The sequence below is a fragment of the Spodoptera frugiperda genome, chromosome 28 (assembly GCF_023101765.2).
Source record: "Spodoptera frugiperda isolate SF20-4 chromosome 28, AGI-APGP_CSIRO_Sfru_2.0, whole genome shotgun sequence".
Classification (NCBI taxonomy): domain Eukaryota; kingdom Metazoa; phylum Arthropoda; class Insecta; order Lepidoptera; family Noctuidae; genus Spodoptera; species Spodoptera frugiperda.
The window spans coordinates 11,440,998-11,462,005 of record NC_064239.1 but is presented as its reverse complement, the minus strand read 5'-3'; the positions used below and the strand labels follow the sequence as shown (position 1 = coordinate 11,462,005).

General features: G+C 34.8%; 2 protein-coding genes across 27 annotated transcripts in view; one reads left to right on the top strand and one right to left on the bottom strand.

Moving 5' to 3' along the window:
- Positions 1-21,008, bottom strand: part of LOC118265585 (CUGBP Elav-like family member 1) — a 405,267-nt gene that overhangs the window by 74,642 nt on the left and 309,617 nt on the right. For all 26 annotated transcript variants that reach the window (XM_050705784.1, XM_050705791.1, XM_050705796.1 and 23 more), the window contains one exon: positions 17,866-17,914. In XM_050705784.1, the coding sequence (XP_050561741.1) occupies positions 17,866-17,914 (49 nt within the window). The remainder of the gene's footprint in view (positions 1-17,865; positions 17,915-21,008) is intronic.
- LOC118265497 (endoplasmic reticulum lectin 1) overlaps positions 1-21,008 on the top strand; it is a 132,124-nt gene that overhangs the window by 81,895 nt on the left and 29,221 nt on the right. The window lies entirely within an intron of this gene.

Here is a 21,008-nt window from a genome sequence, read left to right as displayed (position 1 = left end):
AATACTAATTACAAGATACAATTTATAGCACAGGTACTTGTAGTTGATATCTATCCTCCCTATATCAAGGACGATGGATGTTATCAGTAGAGATAACAGAACGGCACTTGAACTAAAAAGCTTGCAATTTCAATGACATCATGCTTCAAATTATATTTGTCATGCATCACTATCAAGTCTTGCAAATATGTTTAATAAAAATACGCAAAAAATCTTTTACACCTACTGTTGTCTCTCTGCATCACCCTAAGATTAGATAATGCCAAATTGGCATTAAGTCTACCATTGTATCAATGTACATAAAGTGTAAAATTGTATTTACAGGATCATAATTTTCAGAGTTCGTCTTCGTAGCTTAACTTTAATAATACGAGTACTACAGCTTGACGTAAATAAACAGACTTCCCAACAAACTTCGCAGCACTAAATATATTCAACTCACACATTAAAATTACCTTCCGCTTTTCCATACTTTTTGTTAGACACACATCACTTGCATACAGGCATTCAGCCAACGTTCCTAGGATCGTAAATCTCTAGCTTCAAGTCACAGACATCCGCATTTACTAAGAGAGGGGGGGTAGTGTTAAGGGGGATAGCAGGACAGTGGCATCCGTCCCGTCTTTTGTTTTGCAACTCAATTAAAACTTGGTTGTTTGAACCGACCACGCTTAGAAGGTCGTTAGTAAGTTTAGAAATACACACGTCACGGCTCTAGATCACGGTTTCAAGTGGATTCCGTACAATTAAACCTTGATACATGACCCGTCAAGTTTATGTCTTATTAGATCTTACATAGTTACCGAGTTCATTTGTTGTGTAGATTAATTGTACCTATGATAGATCCTTGAGGCACTCCAAATGCTTTTCTACATATAGCACCATTTTTTTCGCTTACCAATATATCACAAAAAATCTATATGTATAACTCAAGAACAATAAACATTCACATCAAAATCCGAATGAGGTTTACAATAACTTTTTCCGAATCAAAACTATCCATACTATCGAATGCTACGGAAAATACCTTGCAACAGTAATCATTTCTGATCGAACTTTAGAATAATTTCATATCGCTTTGCCTTCTATATAATGAATCAATCCCAGTTTATTTAAAGTGTACCTACATAGTCATAGTATGGTACCAAGTTTTTAATGCGGTTCCGGTTACGGGAAGTGAACGGTTGACGCGACCGGATTCAGCAAAGTTTTTGAATTGTAATTCTGTCGGGACACCTGCGTCGTTATGACGTGTGAATGCTAATACGGTTGCTAACCTATTACATACTTTGTTTTTCATATTGCATTGTTTCATTATTTTAAGGAGACCAAAGTTTACTTTTTGATTCAAATGTGGGTGCTAAGTTTGGAAGGTTTGAATCGATTATTTTGTTTGACTCTAATTACAATTACGCTAGCTAGCTACTAGCTTATGTTATTGAATATATTTTATTGTCTTTATTTATGCACTATTACGTTTATTAATATTTTTGAAGACTTACTTGTTGTCAAATCTCCATTTAATCTAATTTACAATTTCGGGGAAAGTTATCTTAAAAAATGTTTCATCGCGTTAATCCCGCTGTTCACACAACGCCTTGTTTCTTAGTATCTAGCGATCGTTATCAGTAAGCGCAAGCGCATGTTTGAACAAGTGTTCTGAGTCTCATTATGAGTAGGAGATACTGTCTAAGGCATTAAAAGTTCCGGTTTTAGGGTATGTCCTAACGTTTTTGGGACTGTTTTATAACCAATTGGTACTGTCACTCTTTATAAAACATTTGGCAATTTAACAAGGGCAAGGGCAAAATATTCAACTGATTCAACCTGAGTGAACTTGAAATTACTATTAAAGCCAAAATAAGAAGAAATACTTATGACGCTATCGAATTCATTAACTCCATATTATTTGTCTTATTTGACGTTTTGCTGTAAACTTATTATCTTGTGTACACTAGACTAATAAAGATCTATTTGTTTTTCTTTAATCACACTTTTTTAGGTACTTCCCATATTTTAAAATGTGGACTCATAATGCACCTTTGGCGTCTATAAGTCGCTTACTTTTGTCAACAATTTGTCATTCTCAAACGCACTTACAATTATCAGAAAGCTAGTCCGTGTTTGTTCAAGTGTCGTCTGTCGTTACGTAAACGTGCTGGTTTAAGTTACGTTTACATTGAACGCTGTGTCACGGTATTTTGTTTGTATTACACTATTTTTTTATTCACATTTTTGATGACGACCGGTTTTTATTTGATATTGCGAGTACGTTTATGGGTTTATCCGCTGCGTACTAAGTGTGGATTTAAATTGTGTGTACTATTTTTTTGGAACTATTTTCGGTGTATCTTCGATAAGTGATTTTTTGCTGGTTGGTGCATTTTTTGATTGTGTCGTGAATGTGTTATTGGAATTGAATAAAGGTTATGTTTTACTTAAGATTCTGTTTTATCTGTTTTGTCTTTAGATAGAATTAGGTCAGTATAAGCAGTAACTCATTTATGACTTGGCCACATATTATAATATAATTTATGACTTGGTCAATTTAAACACCAGTAACCAAGCACCCAAAATACAAAATGTCGAAATACAACACAAAAGTGAAATCTTCGAAAACAAATTCCAAACGACGAGCCTACGAGAGGTATAATAATTTACGTGTAAGAGTGCTCATGTGGGTACTGATAATGTTCACATATACACATACACACACATACAAGCTTCTAAAACAAACATTGCGACATAGATCCATTGTTCAAACAGTGCCTGTGACTAACACGTTCACTTTTTGTGCACCATGCTCTTATAGACGTTCCTGTATTCCTATCTGCGATTCTAGGGGACCATATATCGTGCCTAGTTTGGCGTTGACATATTGCCGTCGTTCCTCTGTTTCTGACAGGCACACATACGTACACAATCTTGGGGAATCAGTTATCGACGCTTAAGATGACTGTGCACGTATCTGCAGTGTAGACAAGAATGAGCAATCATCGCGTATAAACTGTTTGATGATTTGATGGAACCTTCTCATGATGATATAGTTTGTATACAAAATAATTATCTAATTATTATTATTCATACATTTTGAGGGGCAAAATCATGACTTCTCTTGTCCTGGGCGAGGCAAGAGGCAGTGACAGACATTTACTGACTAAAAACCACACCGTTCCTACTCCTGCTTTTCGAGCTGGAGCCCGATACTACCCGGATTATTCATACAATACATACGGACACATCTTAATTATATTACATAGTTTATATCTGGTGGTAACAGCTAGGCTATTCTGTAACTTAGCTACTCGAAAGATTGCAGTGAATTCAGTTGCGACCCGCCATGTCATTGGTTGTGAGAATAATCTCAACCAATGACGGGCGAAAATACAATCGAGCTCACTTTAAAAGTTCGAATTGCCAGCAACCTAGCAACAAAAAAGGATAACCTAGTACCTAGTACTAGCCTGTAGTGACGTTAAGGAATAGAATGCGATGACACATGACTCAATTATCTTATACAAATTGGTCTCTGATTACATTAGCTTCTCAGACAGACAGAGGTCTGATTATACTGGACAAGTGTAGCTTTACATGCTTTCATGTCATGGGAATACTATCCTAGAAGATGTCAGTGTATGGTGTTAGCACTGTCTTGGCTGTCGCTCATGTCTTTTCAAAGATAACCTTCCATGTTTCAGGGCTTCCAAATAGACATTAAGCCGACTGTCAGTTTCCACTGTCAAGCTGTTATCTGACTACTAACAGAGTCGTTTCTACTACTTTAGGTTGTAAGTCCATGATTGTAGTTGGGAGTTTGATGTGTGAGTGTGTTTGTGTGACTCAATTTTCAATTGTTTTACTAGCTTCGCCTTCTGGCGAAGCTAGTGTTTGCTATTTATGGACTATCAACTGCGAGTGTGGGCTTCTGAGAAAGTGTCTTGAGAGTGCGTCTTGGGTGTCCTAATGAATGACAAGAGTTTATTTTCTTTGTTTGAAAAATTGATCGAGTTATAAAATTGAAGAAATGAAAAGTAGAAATTATGAACATTGAAACAAAAGTCAACAGACGTGTTAATATACGTATATTTTCCTCGTACTACCATAACACTAAATACCTTAATATAACCGTAACTCGGACAATTGGGCTTCACACCGACCTGTATTGAAAAAGTGATTAAAATCCAAATCGTTTACAGCAGAACAGAAATGGCATTTTTCACTTTAATCCCCCGAATTCGCTGTTAAGCTTCGGTAATAATTCCGAATGCCAACATCGTACTCAGTTCTTCGGTATGCAACTACAACGAATGTGTGTTTAAAGTCGGTGTACATTGACGGCTGGGAAGCGACACGCGACTCTGCCGTGCGTACTAAGCGAGCCGTGTAAACATAACAATTTAACCCACGGCAAAATGTCGGATTGGCGCAACGTGTCGCGTTCACTGTCACTATGTTACGCTTTAGGGTTGTCGCAGAATAAAAGAAATATTTGTTGAATTATTTAATAACGCTAAATATTATAAGAGCTGTTTTGTATCATCAATAATTTATTTTATGATCCATCGAGTTTTGATATCCCTAACAGACTTTTCGATTATTTAAGTACGAGTATGTATTGTTCGATGAAAATGCAATTTCTAGGCGTCAATGTACAACTGAAAAACTGCTTAATTTACAAGAATAAAACTAAGAAAAGACCCTACAACAAATTACTTTTATTATGAAATGTAACAACAGCATATAACTGTATCAGTTTTATTGCACAATAACAATAACTATTTAAGAAAACATTAGTGACTAATGACCAGTACTCAAGTAGTTAAAATACAGTTATAACCTATTCATATAAACCACGTTTACGTAATGTTATTTCATTTAGATCTAAACGTCACGTGCCAACTTCAAACGAGTAAAGAATAGTGGCTAAAAATCAGATATAAATAATAATCAGAAATATTATAACAAAGAAAAAAATACTGTAACAAAATATTGTTACAGTATTTTTTCCTTTGTATTTCGTTCTTTCTTGCGGTCGGTTTCTATAATTTCATCATTTTAAGTTTAAATTGTGTAAATCAAATCAGTCATATGATTGTTGACATCTTATTATATATTTCAACTATCATCACAAATACACAACGGCTATGTATCATGGCTGCCGTGATTTCATATTATTGGGCAAAGACTTTATAACTCCTAAACAATACTTTCTCTTTCTACAGTTTAAATTCTATTAGTTTTATAGTAATTAAACTAAAAATCTAATGTATTATTAATATAGCATGGATATCCGCAAACTAACGCCTGATCCTATTCTTTATATTTCTCTTTCTAATAAAACCATAGCTCCTAAAAATAAGCCAAAATTGCGCCAACCCCTAACCGTCGTATTTAATCGGCACGGTTCTGTGATGCATCTATTCTCTTTAATCTGTGCCATGGTTGCTAAACTAGATCCAGAGAGGACTAATTGTAACGATTCCGGTACTTGCCGAGATTCTAATTTATCGTTTGACAATGGAAACGGGCTGTTGTTCCTGCTACCTACTAGGTACAGTTAACGGCTTGAAACTTTCCTACAAATTGGATTGGAATTTTTTTTGGTGCACTTCTATCTGGGTCTGGATTTTCTAGCTGGAAGCGATTTCGTTGTATCGGTTTGTTCTTGAATGTAAAAGTAGATTATGTCAAACTTTATTATGTTAAGGTCTGTAGTCTATTTTTTTTGAAGGAGGAATATCACCTCAATACTTCGCCTATCTAGGGTGAGGTGAAAGAGAGTGCCAGACTCTTGCTGACTAAAAACCACCCAGTTCCTACTCCTGCTCTTCGAACAGAGCACGGTAAGGAGGTCTATAGTCTTGTAGTGGGCTGTTGAAGATGATTAGGCTAGAAATGATATTATCTTCGATCAAATTCAACTCTTGTATCAAAGTTAACAAATACAAAAAGAGAGCTCCCAAACAAACAAAACCCACACATCGATTTTGAAAATAACAACTGATAGAACCGTAATTAATGAACTGAAAACGAAAAATCGTATTTCTACTTTGTAGTAGAAATACGATTTTTCGTTTTGATTTCATTGTGGTTTTGAATTGAAAAGTCGATCATGATATTGTTATCATGATCGACTTTTCAATTAACAAAGCGCAACAAATTCCGATTTGAAAGCTACAAAAAAGACGTAAACATTAGATTTCTTTACAACTACTTTTTTTTAAAGTGTCGATTTGCTATTCTGTTTGAACAAGTAGTATACATTTGTAAAACAATTAATTAGCTGTAACGGCCATTACTCAATTAGCAAATTACCGGCATTACGTGGACGACTCAACTTTCAACGTAGCTGATATAATTAGTACATACATCAGTGTACATTATGTGTAAAAATTGTACAAACGATTTTCAGCTTTAATGTGTTTATCAAATAGAATACAATGTTGAATGTTATCGAGCATAATTAAATTTTGTGTGTATATAAATATTGCACAAACGATTTAGAACTTTAAATTATCAAATGGTGAGTGTCAATTTGTTTGTGATTGTGATTTTATCATCATTTTATATTATTTTTAATGGAGTGTTGATTTCAATTTAATTCATTTATGTATAATCGATAAGGTTTTATTTTATTTTAATGTTTAAATAAACTGTTTTAAATACTTAATTATGGGAGACAGGTGTGATGATAATGTACGTAGGTATGTAATTAGTTATAATTTTTGTCTGTCTGTCTGTTTGTTCCGGCTAATCTCTGAAATGGCTGGACCGATTTTGAAGAGACATTTATTAGCAGGTAGCTGCTGATTAAGGCGTAGCACACGAGAGAAGCTGCGGGCATCAACTAGTCAGTTCCAAAAAGGAACTTCAACCGACATTACACATTACTAAACGACTAACAAAACCTCAAACAGACAGACTGACAAAACAATCAATAAATAAAATACTTCAGTGATTACAATATGAAAATGTTTACATCGCCGAAAGGATTCTTTCGTCGTACATTGTTTATTTATTTTGAGAGGACAGACGGCAATCATACAAACACGCAGCAATGGAATGCAATTGTGAATACAAAGTTTATTTATCGATGTTGATATAGCATACATTGTTTTCGAAGTGCAGTGGCTGACAAAGATTGTTATATTGTTTTAAGAATGGGTAGGCAGAGGGAGATGTAGATCAGTGGGTCAGTAGAGAAATATTGAGGGAGAAGCTTAAAAAATTGGTATTTAAGTGTCAATTTTAACATGAAGGTTAAAAATAGTGCAGTGAAGTTCGAAAATGGTTCTCGATTTTAGACATAATTACCAATGACGTTACTGTAATACAGTGGCAACCGGCTGCCGTGCAGCGTGTAATGGATTCGATTCCCGCACGGAGCAACTCTTTGTGTGATCTGCAAATCGTTGTTTCTGGTCTGGGTGCCATCTATATGTGAAATTGTATGTTTGTTAACGCGAACGATACAAGAGAAAAGGTAAATCAGGTTTATAACAAATTCAGATTTATTGAAAATAACACTACATATCTAGTGCTATAGGGTTCATTTCATGTAATTCAATAATATGTTGAATTTACAAGTCCAAATGCAACTGTTCTACTGGGAACATTTATTATATAGTGTAGTATGTACATATAACTGCATTATTGTGTAATCAAATTCATTGATTACGTTAGCGTTGTCGATTCGAAACGAATGAGGTTCGCATGCCAAATAATGCTAGTGACGTCACAGTTGAAAGATCAATTAGCATTACGTATTACGTCTTCTTGTAAAAGAAGATGGGACTTTCCGTGTGACGAATCAAATGAATTGTTACAATGTATTAACGCAAGTAACTCCTGAACGACTGCATCAAATAAGATAAATTGAACTAGACATCATGGTGTTATTTTCAGAATAGGTTTGGTTGAAAACTGAGAAGATTGCATGTAAGATATTACACGTAGCCTACATAGATACATAACCTTATGCCTGTCTCTCATGGAGGTGGGCAGAAACAATGGAACGCCTATTGCTACGAATCTTATATACCATTTTCGCTTCATCAACAGTCATCAGTCTTTTCATGCCTATTTGTCGGTTAAGTATACTTTTAATTCGGCCTTTCTGAACTGATTTTCAGTATTTTTCAGACTTAGGAGAAGGTTTTAGTTATATTATCCAAATTAATAAATTGAGGATCGCACTTTATCTTTTGAGGGTGGTTCCCTTTTTATTTAAGAACGCAACTTAAACGTTTTATATAGTTCAGATTAAAAATCTGATCTATACGTGGTGAACCTTAAATCAGGCCTTTATAATAGTATTAAGTGTCATTATACAACAATTTCGTTCGTGATTTCTCTGTCGTTATTCAATCATCCTTACTCGTGACGATTTGACAAAAGAATCCAATAAAACATGATCTAACCCAATGCTCAGACGTTTGACCTAATCAATCAACGACATTTTGGTTCGTTTTAATTCAATTTTGATCTTACACTACTCAATAATAAGGTAAGAATTTGTGTGGTTTTAATTCAATTTTGATCTTACACTACTCAATAATAAGGTAAGAATTTGTGTGATGTATTAAATTCCAATTTGTCATACTTGATTAGCCATAAATCCACAATTTAAAGTTATTAATGCTTAAAGAAAATGTGTTTGTAGTTGTTTGAATGCCTAAATATAGTAGGCTGTGCCTCAAGTCGTCTGCGCGGCGTCACCGCGTCCGCGCACGCTGCTCATAATAAAGATTCCCTCTGTGACTCGAAACTAGTAGAGCATTTCTCAATAGTCTATTTGTTATTAAATTTAACAAATCATGTTTCTGTGTTAATTATTAATTCCAAGTTAATACTACGTTGTATGTTACCTTCAGATCGGATATAATCTATTCTTTACGAGGTTTTAACTCCGTAGGAAATTAAACCTAATTAGCAACATACGTAATATTTTTAATCACAGTAATCGGATGAAGCCAACCCGCATTGAGCAAGCGTGGTGATTAATGCTCAAACCTTCTCCGTGTGAGAAGAGGTCTTTGGTCAACAATGGCCACGTATAGGCTGTTGATGTGTGAGTGATGTAATCGGAAAAAGATAAGATTTGTGTTGTAATAGTTGGAAGCAGAAACTAAGATGAATATCTCTGACTTTATCTATAGTATAAGGAACATATTTTTTTTTTGATATTCGCATCAAGCCGGTAAACGAGCGTATGGATCACCTGATGGTAAGTAATCGCCGCCGCCCATGGACACTTGAAACACCAGAGGCGTTACAAGTGCGTTGCCGGCCTTTTGGAGGTTAGAAATTTAAGAGTTATTGGGGAATCGGGGATTGGGAAGATTGGGTAATTGAGCCTCCGGTAACCTCACTCACACAACGAAATACAACGAAAGCGTTATTTCACGTCAGTTTTCTGTGAGGTTATGGTATCACTCCGGTCAAACCGGCTCATTCGTGCCAAAGCAAGCTATACACAAGCTAGACACTTGAAATTCAACTGTAAGTAAGTGCATTATTCAGTTACTTGCACAAATATCGAACTAATACAAATACAGCGCAGTCTAGACACACTCAAAATACATGATAATGACATTTTCATACATCAATACCTACACCTATCATACACGCATCACTAACAACTCTATCTCGAAAGCATTAAGGTTGAATTTCGCAACAACAAGATCTATCATCACCATCTCAATCATCGCTACTTAGTTCTAACCGAAAGTTTAAATATAACCTGAGCATTTTGACAGCGACTAATTAATGTACGGTCAACGGGACTTTGAAGTGCGAATTTCACTCTTATTGTTTGGTTATAAGGGTACAAAGTGTAATGGACTGTGTTGATAGGATAATTGTTACGTTGTACTTAGGTATGAGGATAATAATTGTACCTATTTGAGGAAACAAACAATGTTTGTTTCAAGGACTTGCTTTGGTTTTACATTATATGCTGTCATTTCTGAATTTATTTATATGATCGTAAATGGCTACTGACTCTATCTTTCTACTTACTTTTTTAGGTAGGAAGGTTTAAAAGGTGAGAAAATAATGTTTTAGGCGGTACCAAGTTTTTAGTAAAATGTAAATAGATCAAGAGCCTTTACAAAAACACCAATTGATAAGGACATATTATCAAAACGACGAGACTTCCATTCATCCCTTACACTTCGTTTAATAGACCGACACGAGCTGAATTATAAAGACTGATCTCAGAATCATAGAATTATAACTACGTCAGAAATCTATTAAAACAGTAATAAGATGAGTATTTAACATTATTTCAAGATGGCGCTTGCTTAAGATAACCAATCAACGTAACCAGACTGAGCAAGTAACCAGTATCTTTTATATTAATTCACATTAATTACCGTCCTCGTGCTATTCCTTTGAGAATTGTAAATTATATATATTTATTAGTAGTTCTTCGTTCTTAAGCTAAGTACATAAATGTTATTCTACAGATTTTTTATTACTTTGAATTCTATTTTAATGTAGTTATAGTTGCTTTTTGAATGAATTGCGGGTAAAAAATTTTGAAAATATTGTAGTGGAATTTCAACTTTAAACCAAGGAAGATAAGGATAAGATTAAGTAATGAAATATAAATACTACATCTTGCTAATAGCGGCTATATACCTGACAATTTAACTGTACAGTCGATCTATATAGTTAAATTGTAAGTAGGTAAGTACGTAACGTGTTAAGAGCAAATGGTTGAACAGAATCAAATCAAGAATAGATAAAACTGTAAGTACAGTTGAAATTCCACAGTTAAACCTTAAGGTATGTAGGCTATATAGACCCATGATTTACCTGTACAGTCAAAACTGCACAGTTAAATCGTAAGGTGTGTAGCGTGCATAAATTAGCAATAGTCTTGTACTGATAACAGTAGTCGACAGAGTGACACTTGCAATTTAGCTAAAGCTTATTATCATGCTGTTTCTTTCACACTTTTCATGTGAAAAAAGGACAACAATACTTTCAGGCATGCCTTAGGTATTTTGAACTGAGATTTAGTAAGATCTAGGTGTCATCATAAGTTAGAACAGTTAATTCATTATATCAGGTATTATTTTTTTTGACTTGTATTGGAATGCATCCAAATCTGTAAATGGGAAGAGAAGTAATTTCCTTTTTTACTTATATCTGTAAATAGAATAGAAGTGTATTCAGTTATGCAGAATTCGATATTTAGTTTGATATCGTATTCAAATATATTGAGCTACATAGGTATGTGATATCTAAACAATCCTTGAGACGCTCAATCTAATTAGTATTCCCACAAACGTATAGAAACACGGATCTATTTCGAGAATTTGTTGGTAAATTACTAAAACATTGTCTTTACCACTTAGCGCCGAGATCATTAAATACCTAACCGTGTCACACAGGTATTGTGACTATTTGCTACTAGTAGTAATTACCACATCGATTAGGTGCGAGAAAATTCCAAATCGATTCTAAATGAAACGAACAAAAGACGCAACAAAAAAAAAAAGAAAAGCGATAACACGTACCCTACCAACACCAATTTACATAACGATTAATTTAAATTACTCGAATAAAAATTAAAAACAAGAGAACAGTTTTAAACACTAAAAGAAACCAATCATTAAAAGTCAGTTCCAATTTTCTCGGAACGAGACGAAAATAGAGAAAATTAAAACTAAAATAAAAAAAAAACAACTAATGTCACTAATTTCCACGGAGTTATAATATCTTGCGTCAGAGAAGACGTATTGTTTTTCAGTCGGTGGCATATCGGTCAATGTCAGACACGCTTTCCGTTTCGAATGAAAAAAAAAATGCAGACGTAGAGCAAAAAACTGTAGTACGATTGCATCGTCATTCATAGAAGCACTTCATGTCAAGGATAATCCAGCGGAGCATAAAGCAGACGCCGCGATCTGTGGCGACAACACCGGACACCACAATACTATCAATGCACGTGTATGAGTAATGAATGGGGGGTAGCATCGAACCTGGCACATGGTAGGGGGTAGGGTTCGACGGCGGCAACCAGTAGGCGGCGCTGATGGGCGGATAGTTACTGCCGCTGGTCCGAACCCCCGCCTTGCCGCGCGCGCCGCCCGCCTCGCCACGCATCCTTAACACCACACAACACATTCACATCACATGCCGCGAACACGTCTGCATTCAACCGCGGCCGACACACAACTAAACGCGAACACTATCGGAGGTGCGCGGGCGCCGGCTCTGACGGTCGATCAGTCATTCCTCGTGGTGTTGTGTCACCTAAACTCCCTCCCTCCCCCCTTCAGTGGCTAATGAGCTCCGTCCTGGCGCGTCATACGGTTTTCAATTGCATCGCATCTATTGTGTTCCAAGTTAACGTTGTAGAGTCGTAAAGACACCTACGCGAATGGTAATCGCGCGTTTTATTGGGGCGACAATGTGAACGCTGAAATATAGTGTCAATGTACTCCGTGTTACAGGGATGTCTTCGTAATTACATGCCAAATACACGATCACAAGTCGAATTCGATTTGAATAATTAAAAACGTTGCTATAGAGACTAATCGATTGAAACAATGACAATGAAGTATACATTGACCAATTTTATTTACATTGTATATACAAAGTAAGCGACTAAAACGATAAAATTACTAAAATCGGAAATGTTTTATGGCAACAATAAAAAGTAATTTTGACAGCGACACGGATATAATAATTGTTTATTATTTGGAAACATTATTTATTCATAATATTGTTTGAATACGTGAATTTATGAATGCAAGTGTATGAAGCGTGGTATATGAGTCAAGTTTATTTTGACATGCCAGTGCATGTAGGTACGCAACGTGGGTATAAAGAATGTATGCCATTTCACAATGCACGCCTAAATGTAAGGTCGTGAACAAACGATGCGTAATTTCAACGAATTGTTGTTGTTCACACATCTTTTAACAACTTTATTAGTTAATAGTGAATATTATTTACTAAAGCACTTTAATGTTAACATGGAGTTTCTTGCTCGTTCTTCTTCATTAGAAGCTACACTTTGGAACGAGCACCTAGCCTCACTGACGGATAGACTGACAGACTATTATTTATTTATTTGTTGACGTTTCAAAAGTACATTTTTATGGTTTAATTGGAATAAATGATTTGATTTTGACATTGTAACTACATGTAATGACATTAATGAGCGCAAGACGGTAATAAAAAATAGATTATTGCAGTTGGACGTAGGAGGAAGCTGCGGCTGAGGAAGCAGCCAAGAAGCTATTCTGGAACTGGAAGACATTGAGAGAGGGGCATATTCAGTAGTAGACTTCTTTTATCTGGTATGAAAATGATTATGGCGATGACAACCAATCCCTAAGAACTTAGGATCAGCTACAAAGCAAAAATCACAAACAATTAACCCAGTCAATACACGATAGAGATTATAATCGTCTGCACGCTTCCGACTCCCGATATAAGGAACACAGTGTCACATAGATGGAATACTGAACTATGTGACTACACTGAAAATGGTCACGCATCTACTTTGAGCGGTGCGCGCAACGTGCTCAGTGTTTTAACGTATGCATACTTACAGTTGACAGCAAGTCAAGCTACCCATTCCTTTATTAGATTTTGAACTTCATTGTTTTGTATATAAAGTCGAAAATTCAATAAAATTACTAGGTGTAGGTTGATCTGCTGTCGACTGTACCATTAAAGGTGTCTTGATAGTTGGTGAGTTTGTAACAATTCGTTTTGTGTCACCTGATGAAGTGATGGTGACCGTCATACTATACGGTATAAAATTGTATTTAAATGAAATATTACTATCCCGTAATTCCCCTAAAAGTATAGGTAGACGTGTAGGTACCTAACAGTTGAAAGTACAACATAAATTATGATGTCATTACAGTTTTGTGAAAAGCATCGTAGAGTTATTGCTAAACATTGAGCAATTCCAAACTCCGTGCAGTTTTCAATTAGTATAAATATTTAATTTTCAACTTTTTCCTTTTGGGGATTTCAATACCAAATAGACACAGTCACGTAGAAAAACAAAACTAAACAATATGTATGATAGCTATGCCAATATGGTAACAGAGAACGTTTCAACATACATACATGCCCAACACGCCATTTCAATCGTTAATTATCAATTCTTCCTTAAGGAAATGTTTTAATAGCGACAACACCATCACTAACAGCCCATTAGTTTCGTAGATAAGTACCGGGATAATACGTGCAACTAACAAAATGTTAATCATAACTAGACATTTGTTTATACACTTTTGACACCAAGATACTTGAAAGATAGGCAAATAGGCAGCTATTTGGATTAACATAAGATATCATCTTGCTCTCAAATAGTAATAGTGACATCAATATCCATACTAAAACAAATATTAGAATAACCTATAGAAAGTTTCACATACGCATACATTCACCCAATATACATATACTTTTAGGCGTGTGTACAAATTTAATCAAGCTAGAGAAATTAGACAAGAAGAAATACTTTTAAAACCGCAACATTATTGAGTGATAATACTGAGCCTTGTCCACACAGTATAAAGTACTAATATTCAAGGTTTTTTAGCGACGATTTTCCTTATTTACTCAATTGTTTAGTGAAACTGCATCGTTATGGTCGCGTTGTCGGTCTGAGCAAGCGCTTCTTCGTTGGCTCGAAAGATTTATGTTTGGATGACATATTATATGACTGAGCTATGTATGTTGTTTTTTTTATGTATGTTTAATGTTTTAGTTTCGGGTTTGGAGAGAAATTAGCAGATTTGTAACTTGGAGGATTGATGAAAGTTTAAAGAGTTTTTCAGATACAAAATTATTGTCAGTTATAAAACAGCGTATTAGGGATTACTCTCAGATGTTAAACATACCTGACGGAAAGTTATCGTTTTATATTATACGCCACATAATATGTGATATATCTTCCTAAAATATATAGAAGATATTATCTTCCTAAAATAAATAAATGTTTAAATACGTACCGTTTATTCCAAGAAAATAAAATAATTTATACTCAGAGAAAACTACCAATTAAAATTCATCTACAAATAACACAAACATCTTCATTGATTTGAAATATGTTTAGGAGTAAGTAAGTTAGTAGGACCACACAGTACTTACCTACATATGTATACAATTATACATACTATAGAGGTATATAGACATAACTACGAAAGCGTGTAGGTACTTCACAGAGTATCGAGCCCACGTGTGACTTATGCGCTGATTTACAAAGGTGAGGACACATTAATGCGTATGATAGGTTTTTTCTTAAATTTTCTTCTTCTTGTTTGGGAAAAATAGTATAACCTACCACGATTTAATGGTAAAACTCTAGGGTTTCTAAACTTTTAGGTAGAATTGTGTTAATTAAAAATATAATAAGCGAATTTAAAATTGTATATCAATGAAACATTTTTAAAGTACGGTATTATAATCATTTTTAAATCCCAGTCAAAAAATCTCCAAAAGCAATCAATTCTGCCACCAAAAAGCAACAACAGAAATCACTAGCTGTCAAAATCGCTATCCAACAAACGGTTCGACTTATTTATCACTTTGGGCGCGTGTGCGTGCTTCGAAAGTCAAGCGTTCCACACCACAGACTATAAACCCTTAACCACACAGCCTATTGTCTTTATGGCGACCTCAGCTGCTCGCTATAGCTGTCAAGTATACCGTTGTGCGTATGGCTATCTCATATGTAATCTGTGCTTTACGTTAGGACGAGTGGATAAGCGGTGACACAGCACGCACGTGTCGTGTCTCTTTCACACATATCAGGTGCATGTAACTCTATACACGTTTGTCTTAAAGTGAAATATCTGGGGGGATCTCTCGTTTATTTAGGTGAGTAGTTGAGTATGTTGGTAACTGTCTAATGTACAATATTCATGTTTGTAGTACTACTTCTTTATGATTTGCCATATTTTTTGTCTTTATTAATATTACAGGTATAAAGTCAAAGTCAAAATTGGAAATAGACCAGGAAGGCACTTCTGAACGTCAAAGCAAATATAATAATATTAACAAAGTCTGTCTGTCGGTCAGTCCTCTAGTGAAGCTATTTGCTCTTTCTAACATGTACTTTTGATTGAATTAAAAATACTGGGTATAGAAACACTTCTTTAATTTTTAAAACCAAACCTATACGACCCTTAGCAAAACTTGAGGTACTCATTGCATTTAATTACGAGTAAATCGCAACGACGGTATAGTGTGGCCCCAACCTAAACGCGGTAGGTGGGCAACTGTTGAATCAATTTGTCATGCGTTCTGTATGCAGTCCTTGAGACTAGCCTTATCGATATTTAGCTAAACATCGCCAAAGTCAACACAATATGTACTCGGAGACATTATATGGCGAGCTATTCGGCGATTGTTTATTGTACGTAGATAATTTATAACATGGAATATCAAGCATACTATATAACATCGTCTATTTCTTGTACCTGTTAAGAAGTTTGTGTTTGTTGTGCAATAATATATAAACTATTGAATTGATTTTGATAAAATATGACGTATAGATAGATCACGCACTTATGTTAGTTTTTCTCTCTGTACGTAAAAATGCAGCGTTAAATTAGATGCACTTTAACAGGTCCCATTAATTACCCATAAAGCAATTAAATAATGATTGCATCTCTTATTAAAGTCAAGAAACATGAATTCAAAACGACATGAGTTAAAAATCTACATAGATTTATTGCATTTTATATATTTCCGCCTTTTGAACAAAAATGTATAGGAACTTTTGAACGTAAAATATGGATGTATCGTCGAGGTAAAGCTGTCTAGTCATATTTGTTTTGTGTCGGATGCAGCAATGACCTTATCTATCATTTTCTAGGATGCATAAGAATAATCTTTTATCTTCTGAAGGTTAATTCTGTTTGTCTAGGTGATAAGTCATAGTGTCGTCACTTTACATACATATTTTGAGTAATAACAGGGTTTTATTCAATCGTGAAAATAGTTTTTTATGGTATAAGCCGGTAAACGAGCAGACGGATCACCTGATGGTAAGCAACCGTCGCCGCCCATGGACACCCGAAACACCAAGGGCATTACAAGTGCGTTGTTGGCCTTTTAGGGGGGTTGAAAATTTAAGGGTTGTTGGGGAATCGGGAATCTTCCCTCTTCCCAATCTTCCTAGATTCTTTCTAGATTGGGTAGAGGTAATTTAGCCTATGGTAACCTCACTCACACAACATAAGCGTTGTTTCACGTCAGATTTCTGTGAGACCGTGGTATTACTCCGGTCAACTATAAAGTTATTAAATCTGTTACATAAACACTGGTAACATAGATATACTTTACGTCATTGACCTTCATAATTTTGTACACTAATGTTTAGTGCAAACACTGCCCACTTGTAGATTCATATACGACTATTTTTTGCGTCTAAATTGTGGTCAAATTTTCCTACAACCGTTATTGAAAAAAATACTCAAAGTCGTAGCCGTTGAAGTTTAAAACCGCATGATATTTGTCTGGGTTTTATTATATAATTAGTATCAAATTAGTAAGTTTACAAAAATGGCCTACCTATATGAGGATGAAAAAGTATTTTCAGCCAATCTAAGTCTAGTAAAATTGGCATTTTAAATTTTACTAAAGTTTTTTTTAGGATTACTGAATACCATCAAAACAATTTCTATAATTATTCTCTCGATTCTGATATATCACCAACATCTATACACATTTTCCGCCACATTCACATTTAAAGACTATTTAAACTATTTCTTAGTAAGATTTTGCATCGAAAACAATAGCTAAGGCCTGGAATACCTAATCATTAAAATATGACTGAGTACGGCAGTATATTTATTAATAAATCATATAAAAATAACTCACCATTTCTATTTTCACTGTCAGCCGGCTTCATCTGGATAGGATGGTGCATCTGTTGGACAAAAGAAAAAAAACATAAGTTGTCTGAATAAAGAGAATAAAGCTCTATTTTATTTATAAGGTATGTTTTTGTTTGGTTTGCGGAAGGAATAAATTCTGTATGTTGATAAAAACTAAATGTAGAAGTAACTTAGCATATTGATATTTATTTCAAGCGTCGCAAACTTCTTTTTCCTGAATTACATAAGGTATTACTTAACTTAAGTTTTGACTATAGAATTTTCAATAGCAGGCAATATTTTTAATAATTGTTATGTTACGCTAGGTATATGCTACGTGGTCAAATTAAATGTAGAAATAGCTCTTAACAAAACAAAACACAGGACAATTCACACCCTTTTATCATCGTAAATATATAAACACAACCATAGCACGCATCCATAACACGCATCGCATATAAAAAAACATAGTTTAGCTGAGTCCTATTTCGCCAGTGCTAAGCTAATAATGATTGGTGAAAGCTAAATGAACCCACAGTAACGTAGCATAGCATATTTCTGATGGAAAAGCACCCTAAAACTCAATGGTGACAAAAACATCATGATTTGTGTCACTGCATAAAAAAGTCAAACTTCTGTCCGTTGAACACAGATGGAACCACGAATTTATTTATATGTTAGGTGGTGCAAACAATCGCGAACTATTTTAATTATTCGTAAACATTGTTCGGGCGAGTGTTGGTGTCACGCTATTGTTGTGCGGATCCCGTGTTGATCTGTTTATTTCTCGACTCATATATGTTTTGAATGCGAGAAGTGTTTGGGAGTGGTTTTAAAAATATGGCCGTTGGAGATCGACTTTATTACGTTACGAGACTTAGGAAATGGATTATACATCTAAATATATTGTAAGTGTACTATGTATATGGGCATTATGTTTGAAACAACTGTCTTTAGGTTATTTTTCTTCACAAATTGGTTTTACAATCCCATTAATTTTGACGCTGTATTTGTCGTTACATTGTTTTCACATAATTATATATATACAACAGGTAAACAAGGACGAAGGACATATCAAAATTGTGTAATTCAGGATAAATTGAAATAAATGCTTTAACTTTGACATTGACTCAGAGGAGTAGATGAAGAGGACGATAAAAAAACTGTTATCAAACGGGCAAACATGTTTATAATCTTCTTAGAAATATAGCTGAACAAAAGGTTACATCTGCAAAAGCAAGGTTCAACCTTACTGTATCGAAAACAAAATAACATTTTGCTCGATTCGCGTATAAAACCCAAAAACATCATGCTATACAACCGCAAACCATTCGACCAAGCAATGTGACGAACGAGACACTCCTATTAATCAATGTACCACTATTTTAACAACTGAATTATAACGTGACGATTTAATCTGTCACGAATGATAATATTTATTGCAGCCTTTAAAAATACATTTTGATAACACTTCTCGCATTTCACAGAGACTACAACGCGTAACGTCCAATCATTAATCTCTCCAAGGGGGTAGGCAAAGGTGTAAAATTAGGATAAAATAATTAGGTTTTCGTACGACAAGTATGACATAGAAGTTTTGTAATATTCTAGTAAGTTTAATGCATTTAAAAAGACAGAACTAATTAAAAATTGTCACAATTAATGTTGGTGAAAACCAAAAAGCCCAACTTAATGCAAAAACTAATGCAATTTCTTGCCCGTTCTTCTCCATTCGAAGCTACACTTTGAAACAATCATCAAGCTTCACTGACAGACAGACTATTATTTATTACGTTATTTGTTAACGATTCAAAATAATTATTTGACTTCGACTTTGACCCCATATATGTACACTTTATTCAACCAAAGATGCGAACCCGATTTTTTTGTTCATTGGTTATATTTGCGGTCTCTAGACCACAGAAGTAGCAGTTTAAACTACATACATAGTTATTAGTCAAAAGCAACTATCCGCAGCCTACAGTAACAAACAGTCCGACCAACTCGATGTATTTATAAATTACTCGTTTATTTTCACCAAGTGATTTACAATCGATTTAGTGCAAGCGATGTGATGGCTAAACGATTTATCGATACTTTGAAATCGATTGATACGAGTAGTTATAGAGAACTCGAGTTTTGGAATTGTGTGGCAATTAAATATAGATAAAAACATTGTTTTAAATTGTTATTAGTTTTTATAATAAATAAACGCCACTACTGCCTATCCTTCTGTAGCACTTCGTGGTTTAAGGATATCATAAGTCGTCAGAAAGTCCACTGCTAGCTATGGCTCCAGTCTACATAATAAGTAAGATTTGTCATAAACCCCAAGCTTGGAATACCAGTTAAAGGTTTCAGTATATCTAAATTATCTGGTTCATCAGAGAACACTGCATAACTTTTAGGACTTAAACCAATTACCGTACTAAATATTATGCTAGAATTAAAATTAATGGTAATTTCCAAAAAATTCAGTATTAAATACTTTGCTCGACCCGGGTATCGAACCCGAGACCTTGTCCGGCAGTCGCAAGCGACCACTCGATCAACGAGTGGTCCTAATAAATATTATGGTAATTTTTTTTTTAATATGGTAAAATTAATTTTAATTAATGGTAATTTCCATTAAATACGTGAACATAGATCGTAACAAGAGTACAGAGAGGCGCCGAAAGAGATACCAAGTGCCATCAATCAGTGATCAATCTATTTATAAAGTGACATGCATCTAGTTTCGCTATTGAGTAATGGGTGAACAGAATTGGCAGCTCAACCGCTAAAGTTTCCATTCGTCATCTTTTTGTTTTGCCATTTTAGACCTTAAATGGATGGTGTGACGTATGTAATTTGGTTATCAGTTTTATCTGCGTTGTTGGTTGTGCGATCGTAAGTAAAAGGTCCTGTGTTCGATCCTAGTCCAGAGTGTAGTTGAATAGACAATTAACTGATGAGGTAAGATGGTTTAGATCTTAATAATAGAAGTTTAAAGTTGAGTTTTACACAACAAGCACATAGCTCAGATCTTGCCTGGCCCTTCCCGTATATTACAAACACGACTGTAAATCCCTGAAAATATTATTACACGCATAAATATTATAAATTATAAGTTTGTAATTAGTACGTAATATTTGAAACGTTAGGAAC